The 19,284-nt window shown below is 40.7% G+C and overlaps 1 protein-coding gene and 1 pseudogene across 1 annotated transcript in view; one reads left to right on the forward strand and one right to left on the reverse strand.

The window, feature by feature from the left end:
* The window catches only part of Odad2 (outer dynein arm docking complex subunit 2), a 115,165-nt gene that overhangs the window by 42,594 nt on the left and 53,287 nt on the right, over positions 1-19,284 (forward strand). The window contains exons 14-16 of the mRNA XM_048367706.1: positions 1,549-1,703; positions 3,228-3,470; positions 15,981-16,095. Of these exons, the coding sequence (XP_048223663.1) occupies positions 1,549-1,703; positions 3,228-3,470; positions 15,981-16,095 (513 nt within the window). The remainder of the gene's footprint in view (positions 1-1,548; positions 1,704-3,227; positions 3,471-15,980; positions 16,096-19,284) is intronic.
* Positions 6,141-14,970, reverse strand: LOC125367316 (annotated as a pseudogene).

Below are 19,284 nucleotides of genomic sequence, written 5' to 3' on the forward strand. Positions count from 1 at the left end.
ATAGCAAAAATAATGTATATTGGGCTGGGGATATGGCCTAGTGGCAAGAGAGCTTGCCTCCTATACATGAGGCCCTGGGTTCGATTCCCCAGCACCACATATACAGAAAACGGCCAGAAGTGGCGCTGTGGCTCAAGTAGCAGAGTGCTAGCCTTGAGCGGGAAGAAGCCAGGGACAGTGCTCAGGCTCTGAGTCCAAGGCCCAGGACTGGCCAAAAAAACAAACAAACAAACAAACAAAAATAATGTATATTAACTTTATAACTTTATCATGTGCTGGCTCTATAGCCTGAGAAGATGGATCAGTTAGGAGTGTGTATATAAAGTCATATATGTGTGTGTGTGATAATATGTATATGTATGCAATATAAATAATATGTATATAATATATTCTAAATTAAATATATATTATACACACATATGTATATAATATGTTATATACATATATGTGTAATTATTTCAAAGAATGACACAAAGATGGGTAAGCAAGTTTGAATAAAATGCTAGACACTATTGGCAGAACCCAAGGCCACAAGAGTCTTTGTTGAGAACATTTTTCATCTCTAGACGAAGGATCAGAGTTTTTCTCGACATCTCTACTACATTTCCCAGGACTCTAGTTGTCTTACTGCAGACATCCGCACTCACATACAGGCTACTGTGGGCTTGTTACTGACTTGTCTCTGTCTCAGTGGGAGTCCAGGCTACCTCAGAAGCAGCTTGGGAGAATTACCAAATAGGTAGAAACTTCTACTCTTCCCAGAATCATGCAGGGGGAGAGAAGTATTGTCATACTGCTGCCAGCGCAGGGAAGAATTCTCTTCTACTCGGAGGCACCTTCCGAAAATACTAGTCTTTGAGAATGTGTTTGGTAGTTACCACAGACACACCTCAAAGTTTGATGAGGTGGCATTCTGGTGGACCCACGGTAAACTGAAAATATTGTGACTCACAAATTCTTTGTGGGGCTAAATAGTGGGGCTCGGAGATTTAGTACACCGAAGGGTGTTGATTGGTTGTTTATCATTGTAATCTCACACGATTATAAGCACCTGTGTGCACTTGTATACCTGGGATGCTGCCTCCAGCTGGCTTCGTGAGAGATTGAGCCATCTGTGATCCAGGAAGAGGTCAGAGTTCAATACTGTTAACATGAATTCTAATGTGTATCTGTAGCTTTTGTGCCATCCAGAAACTGGCAAATCCATAGTAAGTTGAGGACTATCTGTAGAATGCCAGACTCTTTAGCAATCATGGGAAACTCAAGATGTATGTATGTATGTATTTATCTATTGGTCTTGGGGCTTGAACTCTGGGCCTGGGCGCTGTCTCTGAGCTCTTCAGCTCAAGCCTAGCACTCTACCACTTTGAGCCACAGCGCCACTTACAGTTTTCTGTTGGTTTATTGGAGCTACGAGTCTCATGGACTTTTCTGCCCAGGCTGGTTTTGAACCACCTCAGATCTCAGCTTCCCGAGTAGCATGAGCCCCTAGCACCTGGCATTCAATGTGTTTTTACTTCTGACATCTCTGGTTCTCCTTCTGCACAGTGTGCTGAAGATGAGGAAACACGTGACCTGGTTAGGCTGCATGGAGGACTGAAACCGCTGGCCAGTCTACTGAAGAAGACAGACAATAAAGAACGGCTAGCTGCTGTCACGGGGGCAATATGGAAATGCTCCATCAGCAAGGAGAATGTAACCAAGTAAGAGAAGGCATTCCCGGCCAGGAAACACTGCCTATAATTTCATCTTGTTTTCATAAAGAGTTGACTCTACTGTTGCTCACAGATGCATATTCTGTGTTAAGTTGGAGGAGTGAAGGGCTTCTTAAGAATGGAAGCTCACTCTTCAGCATACAACTTAGACGTGTGTGTGCGTGTGTGCATGCGTGTGTGTGTGTGTGTGTGTGTGTGTGTGTGTGTGTGTGTGCTTGTCTTGGGGCTTGAACTCAGGGCCTGGGCACTGTTCCTGAGTTTTTATTTTCTCAAGGCTAGCACTCTACCACTTGAGCCAAGCTCTACTTCTGTTTTTTGTTTGTTTGTTTGCAGTTATTTGGAGATAAGTGTCTCACAGACTTCCCTGGCCAGGCTGTCTTTGACTTGCAATCCTCAGCTCTCAGTGTCCTGAGTAGCTAGGATTACAGGCGTGAGCCACCAGTGCCCAGCTTGCCAATGTCTTTTATAAGCCTCAGTAGAGCTTACTGATGTGTGATCTTCCTGTGAATAGGCTGTTCTGCACATAGACAGGTATTTAACCTAGACATTTCTGGTTTCAGAGTGAAGGGATGAATGGTTCACTGACCCTTTAGACACAGAAGTAGTTTCATTATTTTTTCTTTCCTAAGAAAAAGAGATGAGTCATCTGAATGCTAACCAACCACTCTTACAGGGTAGTCATTTTTACGAGGCAAGCACTCTACCACTAGGCCGTTATTCCCAGCCCCAGAGTAGTCATTTTTAGCTGGGTCTGGTGGCACACACTTGTAATCTCAGTACTCGGGAAGCTGAGGCATGAGGAGGATCATGAATTTAAGTCCAGGGCTGGATGAGCTACCTTGTTGAAATCCTGTCTCAAAAGAAAAGTCAAACAAGAGTTACCTTCAAATAAGACTGCATCAAATTTTATTGTAAATTCTATTTTAATCTTCAGATTGATCTCATCTATAGAGGCCACGTACTCCATGAGTATTCTGAGACAACATCTGCTTTTGTCTCTACCCGACGCATTCCTATAAAAAAAATTCACATGTGCTCACACAAAGTAAATTTGTTTAAGACTGTTTGGTAAAAGGATGAATAGATGAAAAAGGACAATTCATTTTCATCAAGGATTTAATATTCTTCTTGTAAAATGGTCTCTGTGAGACAGTGCACAGCTAGCCGATTGGAATCACAGGTGCTTAGACTTGTTGGAGGAAGCCGCAGCTGTTTGGAGCCTGTGGCGTTTAGTGACCCAGGGTGCCTGCCTCCCTGCATGGCTACGTATGGAGCTTCACGTTAGCCACTGAACAGTGAGATTACGCGGTCTCTACGCTACAGGGTTGCTGTAGGAGCATGTGGCATTTAGTCATTCTTAGCTGCTAATTTTATTAGTACTGATGTCACCAACTAACTTCCCCTTCCCTCTCTCTCTGTCTCTCTCTCTGTCTCTCTCTCTCTCTGTCTCTCTCTCTTCTCTCTCTCTCTCTCTCTCTCTCTCTCTCTCTCTCTCTCTCTCTCTGAATTCAGGTTTCGGGAATACAAAGCCATCGAAACCTTGGTGGGACTCTTAACGGATCAGCCCGAGGAAGTGCTTATCAACGTGGTCGGGGCTCTGGGGGAATGCTGCCAGGAGCACGAGAACCGAGTCCTGGTCCGGAAGTGCGGTGGCATCCAGCCACTGGTCAACCTCCTGGTGGGGATAAACCAGGCTCTCCTGGTGAATGTCACCAAGGCAGTGGGCGCCTGCGCGGTAGAGCCGGAAAGTATGATGTAAGCAGCCCAGGGGGTGGAGAGATCTTCCCTGAGAGGGGTGAAGGAGACATTTGGCCATACCTTAGTGGTCATAGACCAGTGTCAGCTCCTAGAACTGACAAATGCCACTGAAAAAGCCACGGGTTGTCCTATTAATCACCACAAGTAGTCACTAGAGCATGCGTTCGTATTGATGAGCCGTAGAGCCGAATTGGACATTCCGGAGGCTTTACAATAACCAGTCATCATGGGCCAATGTGGAAACGTTTATGCAATCAGCCCATCTTCTCTCTGCCTCGTAGAGGGCAATTACCTAGTGTTCGGTGTGCCTGGGCTTCTCGGCAGTTTGATGGGGTCTCGTGGGGTCTCCTCCTATTTCGTGCCAAGTCAGCACACACACACTTGGAACCCCAAACCGAGCTGATGAGGAAAAGAGACCATGTTGTAAGTTGTGATTGTAATGCTTCACATTTTTGTCCATAAAGAAGGTAGAATTTAAATCCAGACTGAAAATATTCAGGAAAACACTGTCTGTGTATTGAATATATATATATATATATAAATATAGATAGATAGATAGATATATTTCTTGTCATTCTTATACAATATAGAAGAATGACTATTACATTTATATTCCATTAGATATTATATAAAAAATCTAGATGACAGTCTACAGGAGCATGTGCAGAGGTAATATGCAAATGGTCTAGGGTTTAATAGAAGGAACTTGAAAATCTGCATATTTGGGAGTCTATAGAAGATTCTGGAACGAATTCTTCATGGATACTGAAGGACAACCGTATATTTTATCCACATGTTTACATAACTCTATTTACCTATCTACTTACATTCGTATAATATACACATATACATATTATATGCACATAGACATATTATATACATAGAATACACACACACACACACACACACACACACACACACACGAATCTGTCTAGGAAGGAGCAGTTTAAGCAGTTGGTTCACGGAGTTGTGAATGCTTGGCAAGCATCAATACTGAGAGAGGACAAACTGGTAGACTCTAGACTCGGACAGCTTCAGTGTGAGCCCCAGGCAGTCTGCTGGCAGAATTCCCTCTTGTCAGGGGAGGTCAGTCCTCATCTTTTCAGGCTTTCGAATAGATGATTCTCACTTACATTATGAGGTATCAACTGCCTTTGTCAATGTTTGGCCACTCTGAGTATTAATCTCACACAGTGCTAATCTCATGTCTCTTAGAAACATTCTGAAGAATATTTACCAAATACAGGGGCACTGGGCCCTAACCAACTTCACACTTAAATGTACCCATCACAAGCCAATCCAGTCCCTTGTCAATTTGGCACTCAGATACTCTAAATGATGATTCATATGGAAGTGAAGGCAACAGCAATCTCATACTTGTGTCTTACATTTTGTAACTATCCTATCCATACTGAACAATGCATTCATTATTTCCCGGGCATTTGTTCTTCCCTTCCATATCCCTTACCTAAACTACTGTTACATAAAGTGAATAATAATAAAAGGCAAAGATGTAAAGTTGACAAATTTCATTTTATATGGTGATAAGGGGTAAAGGAAGGAAGAACAACCAAGGCTATACATAAGCACACATAAAACAATAAAAGGAGACAGAAATTTTCTTGATAATTACAGTCCCCACTGTGGTCTCTGGTCACCTGGTCATGGCTGGCGTTTATAACCATGGCCAATCCTCGAGCACTCTTTCCTCTTCCCTTTGCCAGAACTTCATCTGGGTGTAGTTCTTTACCTGCTGAGCGACTCGACCCTTCATTCCTAAACAGTCTGAGCCTTTGGGAGGCATTGGGTGGTTGTTTTTCCATGGATGTTGTAATCATGGTATCACTAAGAGACACCTTCAGGGCCTCCTGGATTCCACACATTCTCTTCCTTACCCCTTGTAGGCACTAGGGTAAGTCTCTTCAGAGGTAGGCACCAGTCACTCCGGTCAGCCACTAAACCCCTTCTCTGTCTATTGAGTTCGAGGTAGGAATCCAGCTGTAACTTCCAATCCAACAGAACCACAGTCCTGTGTCCTGGTGGGCGGCTTCCTCCCTGTGGAACGAAGATCTCTACATCCTGGGGGCAAATGCAGTGCTGCAACTCCTCTGACTGCTGAGGCTTTAGATAAAAGGCTGAATGACTTAGACAATGTGCAACAGTAGAAACTTTCATATGGCAAGAAAATAGTTTCAAGTCATAATGTACATTTAAGAAATGGTGTGGAGTATAGAGACAGGGTAGCCATAGAGAGGTACTATATTTCTAGCAGATTCCATCTTTGTGAGTTACTTACTATTTTGTTTTTTAAGTATGTATCTAATCTCTATCATTTTATTCTGGTTCCCTTTGTTAACATGTGCGGCCGAACTCTTAAGGCTGCCGTGCGCAGATGTGCTCTGCACAACTCTACTGAGTGCCGTTCACACAGGCTGCTACAGACAGAACACTGTGCTGAGTGGCCGCAAGGAGAAGCGGCCAGGAATGGGTTGTACTGTTTGCTTCAGCATTTGATCACCACAGGAGATATACGCTATGCGCTCATACTCTGTTGGTACCTTCCTTCTTTCAGCCTCCCTTCTAGCATTTGGAATCAAGAACTGTATGTATTCTGTCACTCTCTCTCTTCAGCAGAAGCTCGAAACTCTAATCATCGAACTTGTTGAATCAGATTCGTGTCTGGGTCTTCACAGCTATGTCTAGTTGTGTGCCTTGATCATAGTTTTCAGTGATGCTGTAACTTTCTTCCAGTTTGATGTCTGCATCCTTAAGCTCAGATGCTTCAAGCACCGAGGGATCTAAATTGTCCACATAGTAACTTGAAGGGAGGCATCAAATTAATTAGGCTTATAAACAGTTAAGGTATTTTTCTTTTAGGCATGGAATTCATTAAATCCCGATAGGTCCTAGTCAGAAATGGCTTCATGAACTTTTTCATTTTTGTCTATTCATATGTACTCAATGCCATTTGCCTGGATGTGTTGGGTTTTTTGGAACAATTTTCTTTTCTCTGCTCTCGGTTCTGGTCTTTTATCTAGAAGAGATCCTATTGAAATAGGTCCTGTTGGATAACACTCTTAGGCTCCTCCCTCTCTTTCAATATCTGCTTACACAGCTATAAAGATTATTTCCCCAAAGCATATAACTGATCATTTTGCTCCTTTACAAAGAACCTTCAGTTACTTCTCAGTGCTATCAACACCAAATTGAAGTTCCTAAGCTTGGTACCCAATGTATTTGCCTTTCCGTTCTAATCCTCCAACTCATTAGTCAGCTTTTCATCACTGTGACAAAACACTTGAGGAAATCAATTTAAAGGGAGGAAAGGTTTATTTTGGCTTATACTTGTACAAGTTTCAGTGTTGGGTTCACTGTCTTGGGCTTTCAACAAGGCAGAACATCATAACCTACATATCTAAAAGAGCAAAGCAGAGCACTTCATGGTGGCCACAAAGCAGAGAGAGATAGAAGAAGGGGCTGGAGAAAAGAAATACACCCTCAAGGGTACAGCCTTTGATTTCCTTTCTCTCCCTAGCTGTGCATTCATGAATAAATTAATTCATTAATGAGGTCAGAGCCCTTGTGTCCAATCACTCCTAAAGGCCCCGCCTCTGAGCAAGGCTTGCAAATCAAGCAGGTTTGGGGGAGGCTGGTGTTAACACGTAAATTGACAATTGTAATTCAGATCTTTGTACTTAGGCTAAGTTTGGATTTTGTTTCACAGTCAGCTGAGAGGCACTGAAGGGTTTTAAGGATGAGTGGAAATAGGAAAACCCATGATCTTGGCAGGCCAGAGGCGAAGGTCGCTTACATGAAGCTCATTGGAATAAGATGCAATGAGAAATTAAGACAGACTAAAGAGCTACGAAGAATCCTATTGGTCCTAGGTACTCATGCTTGCTAGGCAGATTCTCCACCACTTGAAACCTGCCTGCAGTCCGTCTTTGCTTTAGTTGTTTTTCAAGTAGATGCTCACTTTTTGCCTTGGGCCGGCCTCCGATACCTGCTCTAACAAAGCTGGGATTACAAACCTGAGCTACCACACACCACACAGAGCTTGTTTTTTGTTTTGTTTTGTTTTTTTCAAATTTTTATTATCAAACTGATGTACAGAGAGGTTACAGTTTCATACGTTAGGCATTGGATACATTTCTTGTACTGTTTGTTACCTTGTTTTTTTTTTTAAGAAGGAATTTTGCTAATGTTTCCCCCCACTAGCCTAAAATTTCAATCCTCCTGATCTCTGCCTCTTGAGTGGCTGGAATTGCATGTGTGAGCCAGGAAAGCCAGTCTTGAACCAAGTTTTTAAGGGAACTACATGTACAGACACACAGACACACACAGACACACAGAGACCCAAGATAACTGTGGAGATAGTAAGCCGAATCATCTATGAAGTTGTGAGGGAAACTACAAAAGTGAGTAATTTTAAGGGAAAAAGAAAAAGAGAGTGTTTAAAGGGGAGAATCATTCAAATGTGTCAAATTCTATAGACAAGCATTTAGTATGCTAAAACTACCCTTTCTCATACAACATCCTTTTGTCCATATACTGTACACCATGTGTTTTTCCCACAAATAGTATTTATAAATACACTCAGGCAAGCTCAGAAAACAGCATTTTCAGTTTGGTGAGAATCCGAATAATACTTGTGGTTTTATATTTCAGACTTGGCTATTATGGCTAGCAGTTTAGGATTTATTGCATCTTGGGATTTTAAGTTAGATGTAAGGAAATGATAACTATCTCTCCTCTATGGAATCATCACACAATCCCTAGGTTAGAACTTGTGCTGATGATATTTGTAGCTGAGGCTAAAACTTCGGTTTCATATCAGGATCAGCATGCAAACTCACTGCAGTTTTATTAACTTTGTGCAATGGAAAACACAAGCAACTCTTATCCCTAATGTGTTTCTCACTAAGAGTGAGAACTATCATCCTTATAATAATAATTGAGCTACCGACACGAGTGATTTTTTTAATGACTTTGTAAAAATTTATTGGCTTCTTACAGTACTCTGGACGACTGCTTTGAAAAACAATGTAAATATTTTCATATTAATGATGCCCTTGGCTTTTAACTGTATTTTTTTGTCCTTTTTTTTTTTGGTACTGGGGATCGAACCCAGGACATTGTACTTGCTAGGCAAGTGCTTTGCCACTGAGCTATATCCCAGCCCCACCCTTAGCTTCTAAAGTAGGATAATAGTTATTTCCTAAATGTTAACTTTGCAAGAAGGTAGAAATTTTTTCCTTGTTGAATTTTCCTTGTTGACTTGGAATGTCTTCATTCAGTATGTACCCAATTCATCTGGAGGTAATTTGGCCTTCAAGTATATAAAAATCACAGCAATATTTCAAAAAAAAAAAGGTAACACTTGTGTTTGGGGGAACATAATTTTCTAATAAAATATGATACATTTCAAATAATCTAAATATACTGCAGATAAATACTCCAGAAATAGTTATGATTTATTTTCCACATCTCAAGTTCTTAAAAAAAATTCTTGTTAACTTTTCCTTTGAAATAGCATTAGACTTACTTAGAGTTGCAACTGTAAGTGCCAGAGGCTTTCTACACTCCTCCCAACCCTCAGTCTCCTCATCCAACAGCGCCATAGGTAGGGAAAGGTAGACACGGATAGATTTTCCTTCAATGGATGCCTCCCTGTTGGCTGAATAGTAGTTTAACAAGATTTTGGGTTTTTTTTTGTTTTTTTGACATGGATTTTTTTTTGTTTATTTCATTCTTAATTAATGAATCATCCTTGTTGATAGTGTAAATGGTTTAGACTTTTTCTACCATTAGAGGTCAAAAGAGTTTAGTCACTTTTCCATTACTGTAACAAATACTTGAGCAAATGGATTTATAAAGAGAAAAGGTTTTCTTGGGGAGACTTCCCAGTTTGGGAGGCTTCATTTTATGACTGGTGGCATTGGCTTTTGGACCTTGGAGTAAGGCAGAATATCACAGCAGAAGCATCTGGTGGAGGAGCTCCTGTCAGCAAACAGCCCCGTGCGGAAGAGGGGGCAGGGAGAGAATGAGATCAGGCTCTTCCGGTTCCTTTCAATGTCACACCCTCCAGAACCTATGGTCTTTCTTCCCAATACACCATGGGGTAGGTAGGGACCAGAGCCTCATACAAGGAACTTTAAGGCCATTCCAGATCCAGACTATAGAAATCATTGTGTTCTGCAGTTCAAAAGCAGAGAAACCATAATGTTTTGTTGTTCAAACTTGTTTTGAACCTCCATCCATGTGAGCTAGGATTGCAGACGTGAGCCACCAGTGGGAAGCCATCCTAGTCTTGTCTCCGTGTCCCTCTCTCTCTTCTTCTTTTGGCAGCACTGGGATTTAAACTCAGCAGCTCATGCTTGCTTAAACCATGCCCTCAGCACTCATTATTTAATTTCAGTGGCTGTCTCCTTTCTAGCAGAGAAGTAATTTAACAGAATGTTTTAATTCTCCAACTTAGATATTTTTTGTTAGATATTGCGTTTGAGCCGTAGTGTATAGGTTATCTTATTTCCATTTTAAGGTACATTGATGCTTTCTTTATGATGTACAAGGTACTAGGGGCTGAATATTTGTGAATGCATTCCTTGAACTGAGTTAAGCAATTGAACTATTCTTCTTAAAGATATATTCTTTAAATATATACGTGTATATGTATATATATAGTAAAGGTGATATGCAGACAGATTATAGTTTCATAAGTCAGGTAATGAGTACATTTCTTTTGGACAGTGTCACCCCTTCTCTCAATCTCTCCCAACGTTTCCCTCCCATCCACGCCCACAAGTTGTGTGGCTCATTTTCCACATAGTATCCAGTGAGGGCCATTTCTGCATCTGTTCACACGTTCTCCCTCCATCTCTGTGTCCTCTTCCATCCTCCAAAACATAAAGAAGCTTACAAACAAGAAAGAAGGTGAAGAAAACAAAAACAGCAACAAAGAAAAGCAAACCTCTTGTAGATCCTTTCCATAAGTGTTATTTTATATGATCCTCTGCACATAGCTATTGAGCCTGTGTGATTCTCTTATGTTAGGTCTCTCTCTCTCCATATTATTTTTATCTGTTTGATACTTCAAATGCTGCAATACAAATCTCTTAATGCACTTTTACCCATGTCTTCTCACATAGCATGCAGGGTCCTTTGCTTCAAATCACTCCTCACTTTAAAAGACAGGAGCTGTTGTTTTCCAGTACAGAAATACTAATACTCCAAGTGCTGTGCTTTATCCTATTTAATTCAGTCTATCTGATTTCTGCTTAGTGTAGCATCCACATGTTTACTCCAGCTCCCCTACTGTTGCCATTGACTTACTCAGTCTGGAGTGACCCTTTTATTTTTTAATCTTTGTGAATCCCTTCAACCACGGGTACAAAGCCAATGTAAGCATCCTTTTTAGTCAAACAAGTACTAATGGGTTAAACTCTTTTATGAGTATTTATTGGTGTTGCTAAATAGTTCGGTATTAACAATGTCATGATAGTACAAACTTTATTTTGTTGAATTTGCCGATCCTTTAACTAGATTTGCTGTCTTTGATCAGAACTTTCATTTAAAAGCTCTGTATTTTTTTTCTAGTGATTGTCTGCTTTTGTACCTACAAACATTTCTCATGCCTACATTTTTCTGTCTGCTTATATTGTCATTTGCTGTTAAATTTCTTCATTTCCATTGGTATCTTTATTTTTATCTTTTGACACTAATGATGATTGAACTTAGTGCCTCTTACTTTGAAGACAGGAGCTGAACCACACATTGTATCTTCTAACTTGTAGCTTTTTTCTATGTTGTGGGTTTCTCTTTCGTTCTTCCTTTTCTTTACATGTTTGTAAATGCATCATTTCTATTTTTCCATGATAATTAACCCTCAGGCATTATTTTCACCTAATGCCCTGCTTTTTAATCTTCGATCAACAATGACATGTGTGTATGTATGTGTGTATATGCATACATTTATGTGTGTAATCATCGAGTTTAATGCTTTGTGGCTCTTGAATGCATAGAAGTTCTTATAGGTTGAGACCGTTTTCCACACACACCTAGGGGAAACCTTCGTAGATGTAATATCTTTGATTCTAACTTTATTTCACTGAGTTAAAAAAAGAACACAAAACACATAACAACATTGCTCCAAGCCAGGTGCTGTGTCTTTCCACTACAATGTTAGCTACTCAGGAATTTGAGCTATGATGATGGAAGTTCAAAGCCAGCCTGGGCAGGATAGTCTGTGAGGCTTTTTATCTCCACTTAATGACCACAGAGTCAGGAGTGGAGCTGTGGTTCAAGTGGTAGAGTGCTAGACTTGAGTAAAACAAGTTCAGCAACAGGGCCCAGGCCCTGAGTAAAAGCCCGAAACAGCGTGTGTGTGTGTGTGTGTGTGTGTGTGTGTGTGTGTGTGTGTATGCACGTGCGTGCGCACCCCCCCCACACCACCACCACCACCACCACCACCAGACAAAATGCTGTCGCAGCATTGCCTTGCTTTATAACATTGAAAAATAATATGATTCTAATTTAATTTTTTCTTTGTAGGTTATTTGATCTTTTTTTTTCCTGAGGGTATTAAAGGATTTTATTCTATAATTTAATCATTTTACAATGTTGTCCTAGAACTGATAGCTCTGATATTTCAATCTTGGTGATTCTAAAATATAGCTAATATAGAAAAGTCAGGATTGATGTGTTTTTCTTTCTTTACCTGCTTAAAAAATCAATTTTGAAACATACCACTTGTCAAAGACCCAATAGTGATGAATGCTTTTGTTGAAAAAGAGCTTGAACTCATGTACCTTCATGATTTATTCAATCTCCAATGTTCTATTATAGTGTGTGTGTGTGTGTGTGTGTGCACCAATATTGAGCTTGAACTCAGGGCCTACACTCTGCCCCTTTGTCTTTTCACTCAAGGCTGGCAATCTACTACTTAAACCACTCCTCTACTTTTGGCTTTTTGGTGATTAGTTAGAGATAAGAGTCTCATGGCTTTGACTGCCCGGGTTGGCTTTGAACTGTAATCCTCTGATGTCTGCCTCCCAAGTACCTAGGATGACAGATGTGAGCTACCAGTCCCCAGCTCCAGTGTTCTTTTATACAAAGTCTGTGTACACAACTTAAAACATGCTGAAATCCTAATGCTGTAAGCTCTCTGTGTTATAAAAATAACCTTCGGATTGAAAGGTCAGCTTCCAAACATATTTTCTGTAAAGGTTCAATTTCATGTGCTTTTGGAGAGAACGATGGCAGCATGGTTTGATTAATATTTGGGAGTTCCTGGGAATCTAGGAAATTTTATGTAACCATTTACTTAAATGGTACACTAATTTCCCACAATTTATGCAATAAAATATTTTCCCTCCACACACTGTAAAATAAATGTTTGTGAACTGATTGTTACACAGTGCAGTGTTACGTGATCATGTAATTAAAGGCTCTTCTACAAATTAGACACACAAGGACACATGAAAACTTACTATGGGATCTATAACTTCCAACTGCCTGTCCTTTGTGGGTCAAACATAGATAATGCTGCATTTAGGCAGTTTTTAAAAGATGTTTTATATCGAGTTTATTTGTTCTTTCTAAAAGGAAGAGAAGTGAAGCGATGCTTGTATATGGAAGAGATCTCATCTCTGTGGCTTCCCGGATAACTTCTTTTGCCACAGAGCCCGTGTTTATACAGGGTTTGTACAGGACACGACGTATGTGTTTTACACGTTTGTAGAACGGCGCTGTTCCGCCACATTTACTTCCCATCTGCATATGTTTAAGGCAGTTAGTTGTAAACTGAGATACCAAACTGAAAAGTGAAAAGTAATTGAATTGTTTACTCTTACAGATCCCATTAACAACAACAACAACAGAGCGGTGGGCATTTCTTCCTTGAGGATTACTAGATTTTAATTCACCACGTTATGTATCCTACCTAACCAAGTGTACTATGTGCTTGATGTGAGAGCTGAATAAATGGGCTTGTTGAATGTTATTTGCTGTGTGTCCGAATATGTGGGTTTTAAAGTGAACCCAAAGCAATATTAAGCTTCGAATGTATATAATATCATCCATCCATACATATAATGTCAGTGAACATACTAGGACTGAGGATGTCTTTATCTGTCATCAAGTCAAAGATTAGAACATTTTCATTACCTCAGACACGGTTGGTGCCTCTCTTTATCAAGCCCCGTGGAAACAGGCTTGAGTAGAGCACACTTTGGAGGTTGTTCCTTTCTTGCCTTCTGTAGTTATTAGTATCTTCTTTTGTTTTCATTACTTTAAACTTTTAAAAAGCATCCTAAGTAAGGTTGGTGATAGTGGCTCATGTCTGCAATCCTAGCTACTCAGGAGCCAGAGGTTCAAAGCCAGCCTGGTCTGGAATATCTGTAAGACTCGTATCTCCAATAAACCACCAAAAAGCCAGAAGCAGAGCAGTGGCTCAAGTGATAGGTTGCTAGCCTGGAACAAAAAAGCTAAGAGATATATATGTGTATCCTGAGTTCAAGCTCCAATACAAGCTTCTTTCTCTTTTTCTCCCTCCTTTTCCCCCTCCCCTCCCCTCCCCTCCCCTCCCCTCCCCTCCCCTCCCCTCCCCTCCCCTCCCCTCCCCTCCCCTCCCCTCCCCTCCCCTCCCCTCCCCTCCCTCCCCTCCCCTCCCCTCCCCTCCCCTCCCCTCCCCTCCCCTCCCCTCCCCTCCCCTCCCCTCCCCTCCCCTCCCCTCCCCTCCCCTCCCCTCCCCTCCCCTCCCCTCCCCTCCCCTCCCCTCCCCTCCCCTCCCCTCCCCTCCCCTCCCTTCTGTCTTTTTTCCTTTCTGGATTGGCCCTGGGGCTTGATTCCAGGGCCTCGTACTGTTTCTTTGTGAGCTTGTTTTGCTTTTTCCCCTCTCTCTTACTCAAGGCTAGGGCTCTAGGGCTTCTACCACGTAAGCCACAGCTCTACTTCTGGCATTTTTGGTGGAGATAAGAGACTCATGGACTTTTCTGCTTAGGCTGACTTTGAACCATGATTGTCATATTTCAGCCCCCTGAGAAGCTAGGATTACAGGAGTGAGCCACCAGCTCCTGTCTTAAATTCGTGTGTGTGTGTGTGTGTGTGTGTGTGTGTGTGTGTTTTCTGTCATTGATTTTTTTCACCAGGTAATTCTATAGCTTCAAAAATCTTCCCTTCAAAATTAAGACCAGAAAAAACAAAGTTTAGATAGGGATCGCGTGGCCTTTCTCTTCTTGCCTCCTCCCAGTTCAAAATGGCTGCTTCTCTTAATGGCCAGCATCCTGTTGGATCTTCAGCTAGGCTCAACACATTCCAGCCTCCGCATGGCCTTCTCGGTGGTTCTACGCCTTCTTTTGGAATATTGGCTTTGCCTCCCACCGCTGCTGTGCTTCCGATCATGGCGCCTCTTCCCTCGGGCACGCAGGGAATCTGTGCCCTTCTGGCACCTGCCACACTTCTCACAGGAAGTGCTTTGGGTCTGGGGCACCTCGACCATCTTTGCAGTAGAGCTGTCGGGAGACTTGGAGACAATGACACCACTTAAATTCCTATTTTCTAGGAAGAGTTTGAGGGGCCTTTAGGCTGGTTGATTTTGTTTTCCTACCCGTGGGGAATGATTGCATGTGCCTAATGCAACCGGAGAGGAAAAGCCAGCAGAATTTTGATGTTCTTTTTTCTCCCCCAATCTGTTTAGGGCTGGATGTCTGTGTCTGCGACATAGCCATGTTTGTGGAATATATTAGGTTTTGTTCTGCTACCTTTACTTTGAACATTGTGTGGGCCTCACTACAAGGTTGTGCTACCACAAGGGTACATAAACAGAGGGCAGAGTGATTACTCTGACAAGATTCATTTTTCAGCTAGTGAAGCTATTTTGATTACAGTGTGTGTAAGTAATTACGACACTGTCTGCCGTGTTAGGCTTTCTGGGAAAGGAGCTTGCAGAAAACAAGTTCTGTGTTATTTGTGCCCAACAATGGATGCACTGTGGTGTAATGATTCTAATTTCTAATCCTAGACTAAGATAACTCAATTAAACATAGACAATTTTTTAAACACAGGTAACTAACTGCACAGATGTGAGGCATAAATATTTGTTTTGGAGTGTACTTAGGTGCTATTATAGGAAAGAAACCAGTGTTTCATTTCTTTTCTTTTTTTTACACTTAGGTAACTGTGTACAGCTAATTAAAAAGTTATGGGGCTTAGTGTTCAGTTGAGGGGAACTGTTAATGACCAGGTAGCTTGCTTTCTGAATCATGAACATTTCAAAGTGAAGTCAGAGTACAGGAGTCTCAGCCCCGTGGTATTAAATCCTGCTCTCCTCAAAGTTTGACACAAATCAAAGTCAATTGAAAGAGCTACAGCACACAGGGGGGGAAAAAAAAGCACAAAAGCAATGAAATAAATGTGAAGAAGAAAAACAAATAGGTAGAGGGGCTATTTAAAGTTCCATTTGGCTTGGGAATGACCACTCAGGTCACTTCTGTTTTGCCTTCACCACAGAATAATTGATCGCTTGGACGGAGTTCGTTTGCTGTGGTCCTTGTTGAAAAACCCCCACCCGGACGTGAAGGCCTCGGCAGCGTGGGCGCTGTGCCCCTGCATCCAGAACGCCAAGGTAGGAAGCAGGGGGCAGGAGGAGACGGCTTCCCGGTGCTCTGTTGGATGGTGGTACCCGAGGCTGCTGGCTGCTAGGGAGGCATTTCGGCCTGATTGATCGGGTGGAAGAAAATGGGAAATGATGTTGATGTCAGAATCATTTCCTTCCTTCCTTCCTTCCTTCCTTCCTTCCTTCCTTCCTTCCTTCCTTCCTTCCTTCCTTCCTTCCTTCCTTCCTCCCTTCCTTCCTTCCTTCCTTCCTTCCTTCTTTCCTTTTTCCTTTCCTAGGCTGGCCTTGAACTCACCATGTAGCGCACACAACCTCAAACTTGTGATCCTCCTACCTCAGCCCCCCCCAAGGGATGACAGTTCTGTGCCATCAACACTAGCCTGTTTCTTTAATCTTGACAACATTTTTCTATGTTTATATTTCCCTTTAAAGCTCTTTATTACCAAGGCTATTTCTACCTGTTTTTATCTGAATAATTTTATTTCTATAATAAATTTAACATAACTCTAGCTATCATCCTAAATATAAAAAGTGACATGGCATATGCTAGGGGTAGAAGAATCTGATTATGAAAACATTAAATGAACTACTTATATCAAAAAATTTAGATCTCAAATGTTTACCTACAAGAAAATGGACAATAGGTTTAGTAGTCTGTTTATACTGTATCCTGTAATTCAGATGTAAAAAGGAATCATTTAAGCAATGTATTCATCAACAAGATAAATCTCACATATTAAGCAAAAAAGGACCAAGTTTCAGGAGCACATATCCATTGTTATTCCTATTAAGATGTATAAAAAAGTTTAAGTGTAAAATGTAATGGACACTATTTAGGAAGCATTATAAGCCTGTAAGACAAAGATGAATGTGCTTAACTTGAAGCATAACTCTTATTGTTTTTCTCAACTAGCAGCCTCATCTTTTGTTCAAACCAAATACCAATACCAATACCAACCAATACCAAATATTTAAGAAACATGAGTAGTATAAAACAGACTAAGTTTGATAAGCATAATTAACTCCAAAGGAAATGAAGATAATGGGAGGAACAGAATATACCACTCAGTTTTAAAAATTAACATCTCCAGAGAGATAGAAGGAATAGTGTGGACAAATAGGCTATTTGTTAAAACAAAGTGTCTTTACTAGCATACACAAAAGGACAAGGGCTTTGCTTTCTTGTGTTGATTCTGTAGATGGAGACAGTGAACTTGGGACAAATTCAACCCCCCTAATAAAGTTCCACCATGCCCTTTTTTGTTAAAATTATAAAAACATTTAAGTATAGGGTCATACTGTCTATAAATAGGGATGATGAAGCTTCTTCCTTCCCTATCTGAATTATTTTTATTTCCCTCTCTTGCCTTATTGCTATGTTGAATAAGAGCAGGAAGGGTGGCGACCATTACTTCTTATTTACCATGATGTTGACCATAACTTTTTTCCTACATAGCTTTTATTATGTTGAGGTCTGTTCCTTCCATTCTTAGGTCCTTCAGAATTTTCACCATGCAAGGATGTTGAAACTCACCAAAGGCCTTTCTACATTGAGATAGTCATGTGATTTTTTTGTACTTGATTCTATTTGTATGATGTCCTATGCTTGTTGATTTACCTATGTTGAGTGCAGAGCCATACTTAAGCATCCCTGGAATAAAACCAACTTGATTACAATGTATGTTCTTTGTAATATGTCATTGAATTTGGTGTGTCAGTATTTTATTGAGATTTTTTTGTATCTATATTCGCCAAAGAAATGGGCCTATAATTTTCTTTGTTGTTGTATCCTATTGCATTTAAGTATTAGGGCAGTTCTGCTTTTATAGAATGAGTTTGGGAGTACCTCCTTTCTATTTCTTGGAATAGATTGTGGAGTAGTAGCATTAGGGCTTCTTCAAAGGTGTGCTAAAATTTGGACACGAATCCATCCAGACTCTTCTTTGTTTTGGAATCTCTTTATAACTGTTTCAACCTCATTGTTTTTTTTTTTTAATAGATCTGTTTGAATAGTTTAACTATCTTATTGATTCCATTTTGTGGGTCAAATGTATCCAGAAATGTATCTGTTCCTTCTAGAAGTTCCAGTTCATTAGAATACATACTTTCAATCTATTCTCTAATGACTTTTGGATTTCCTTGGTATTTGTTGTGGTATCCTCCTTTTCATACCTAATTTTATTAGTTTGGGTCTTTTTCCCTTCCTTTTGGTCCATTGGGCTAAAGGCTTGTCAATGTTACTTATCTTTTCAAAGAATCAACTCCTAGGTATTTCTTGAGAATTAAAAAAAGGAATATTTACAGAATAAGACAAGTTTTTAAAATTAAAAGTTATCTGATAGAATAATAAATTTAGTTAAAAAAAAAAGATCAAGGGTTGACATGGCCAAACATTTATCAGCAAGATAAAGCCTAGTTGATAACTAAAAATGTCAACACAGGAAGAAAGAAAATAGGATATGAAGACAGGTAAGAAGGAAGAGAGTTAATGAAGGCAAACGTACTATTTTTAATTTTTTTCTGTATTGTCAAAGTGAAGTACAGAGGGGTTGCAGTTTCATATGTAAGGCAGTGAGTATGTTTCTTATCCAACTTGTTACCTCCCTCATTTTTCCCCTGCCTCCCCTCCCCCTCCCCCCTCCCCCCATGAGTTGTACAGTTGGTTTACACCATATGGTTTTTTAAGTACTACTGTTGCATGGTTTGTCTTTTTATCCTCTGTCTCTTGATTTTGATATTCCTGTTCCCTTCCCTAGTTCCAATACATGTATATACAATATCCAGGGTACTAAAATCAGTTACAGTGATATCAGGGGTACAAACCATGGGAAAGAAATACGAAAAAATAGGGGAGGCACAGTTTCACATGGCATGTTGAAAATAACAACAACAATGAGATACCACTTGTTTCCATAACTCGAAGTTCATTTCACTTAGCATCATCTTATATGTTCATATGGACATAGCTATTGAGCTATTGTGATCTTTTGCTAGGACTATCCTAGACATGTACTAATTATTCGCAATGAGGGAAACCATAGAGTCCATGTTTCTTTGGGTCTGGCTTACTTCACTTAGTACTCTGGAAAGCAGTATGGAGGTTGCTCAGAAGGCTAAACATAGAGCTCCCCTACAACCCAGCAGCCCCACTTTTGGGCATCTATCCAAAAGATTATAAGCAAGACCACACCAAAGCCG

This window comes from Perognathus longimembris, chromosome 18 (genome assembly GCF_023159225.1).
Source record: "Perognathus longimembris pacificus isolate PPM17 chromosome 18, ASM2315922v1, whole genome shotgun sequence".
In the NCBI taxonomy this organism is placed as follows: Eukaryota; Metazoa; Chordata; class Mammalia; order Rodentia; family Heteromyidae; genus Perognathus; species Perognathus longimembris.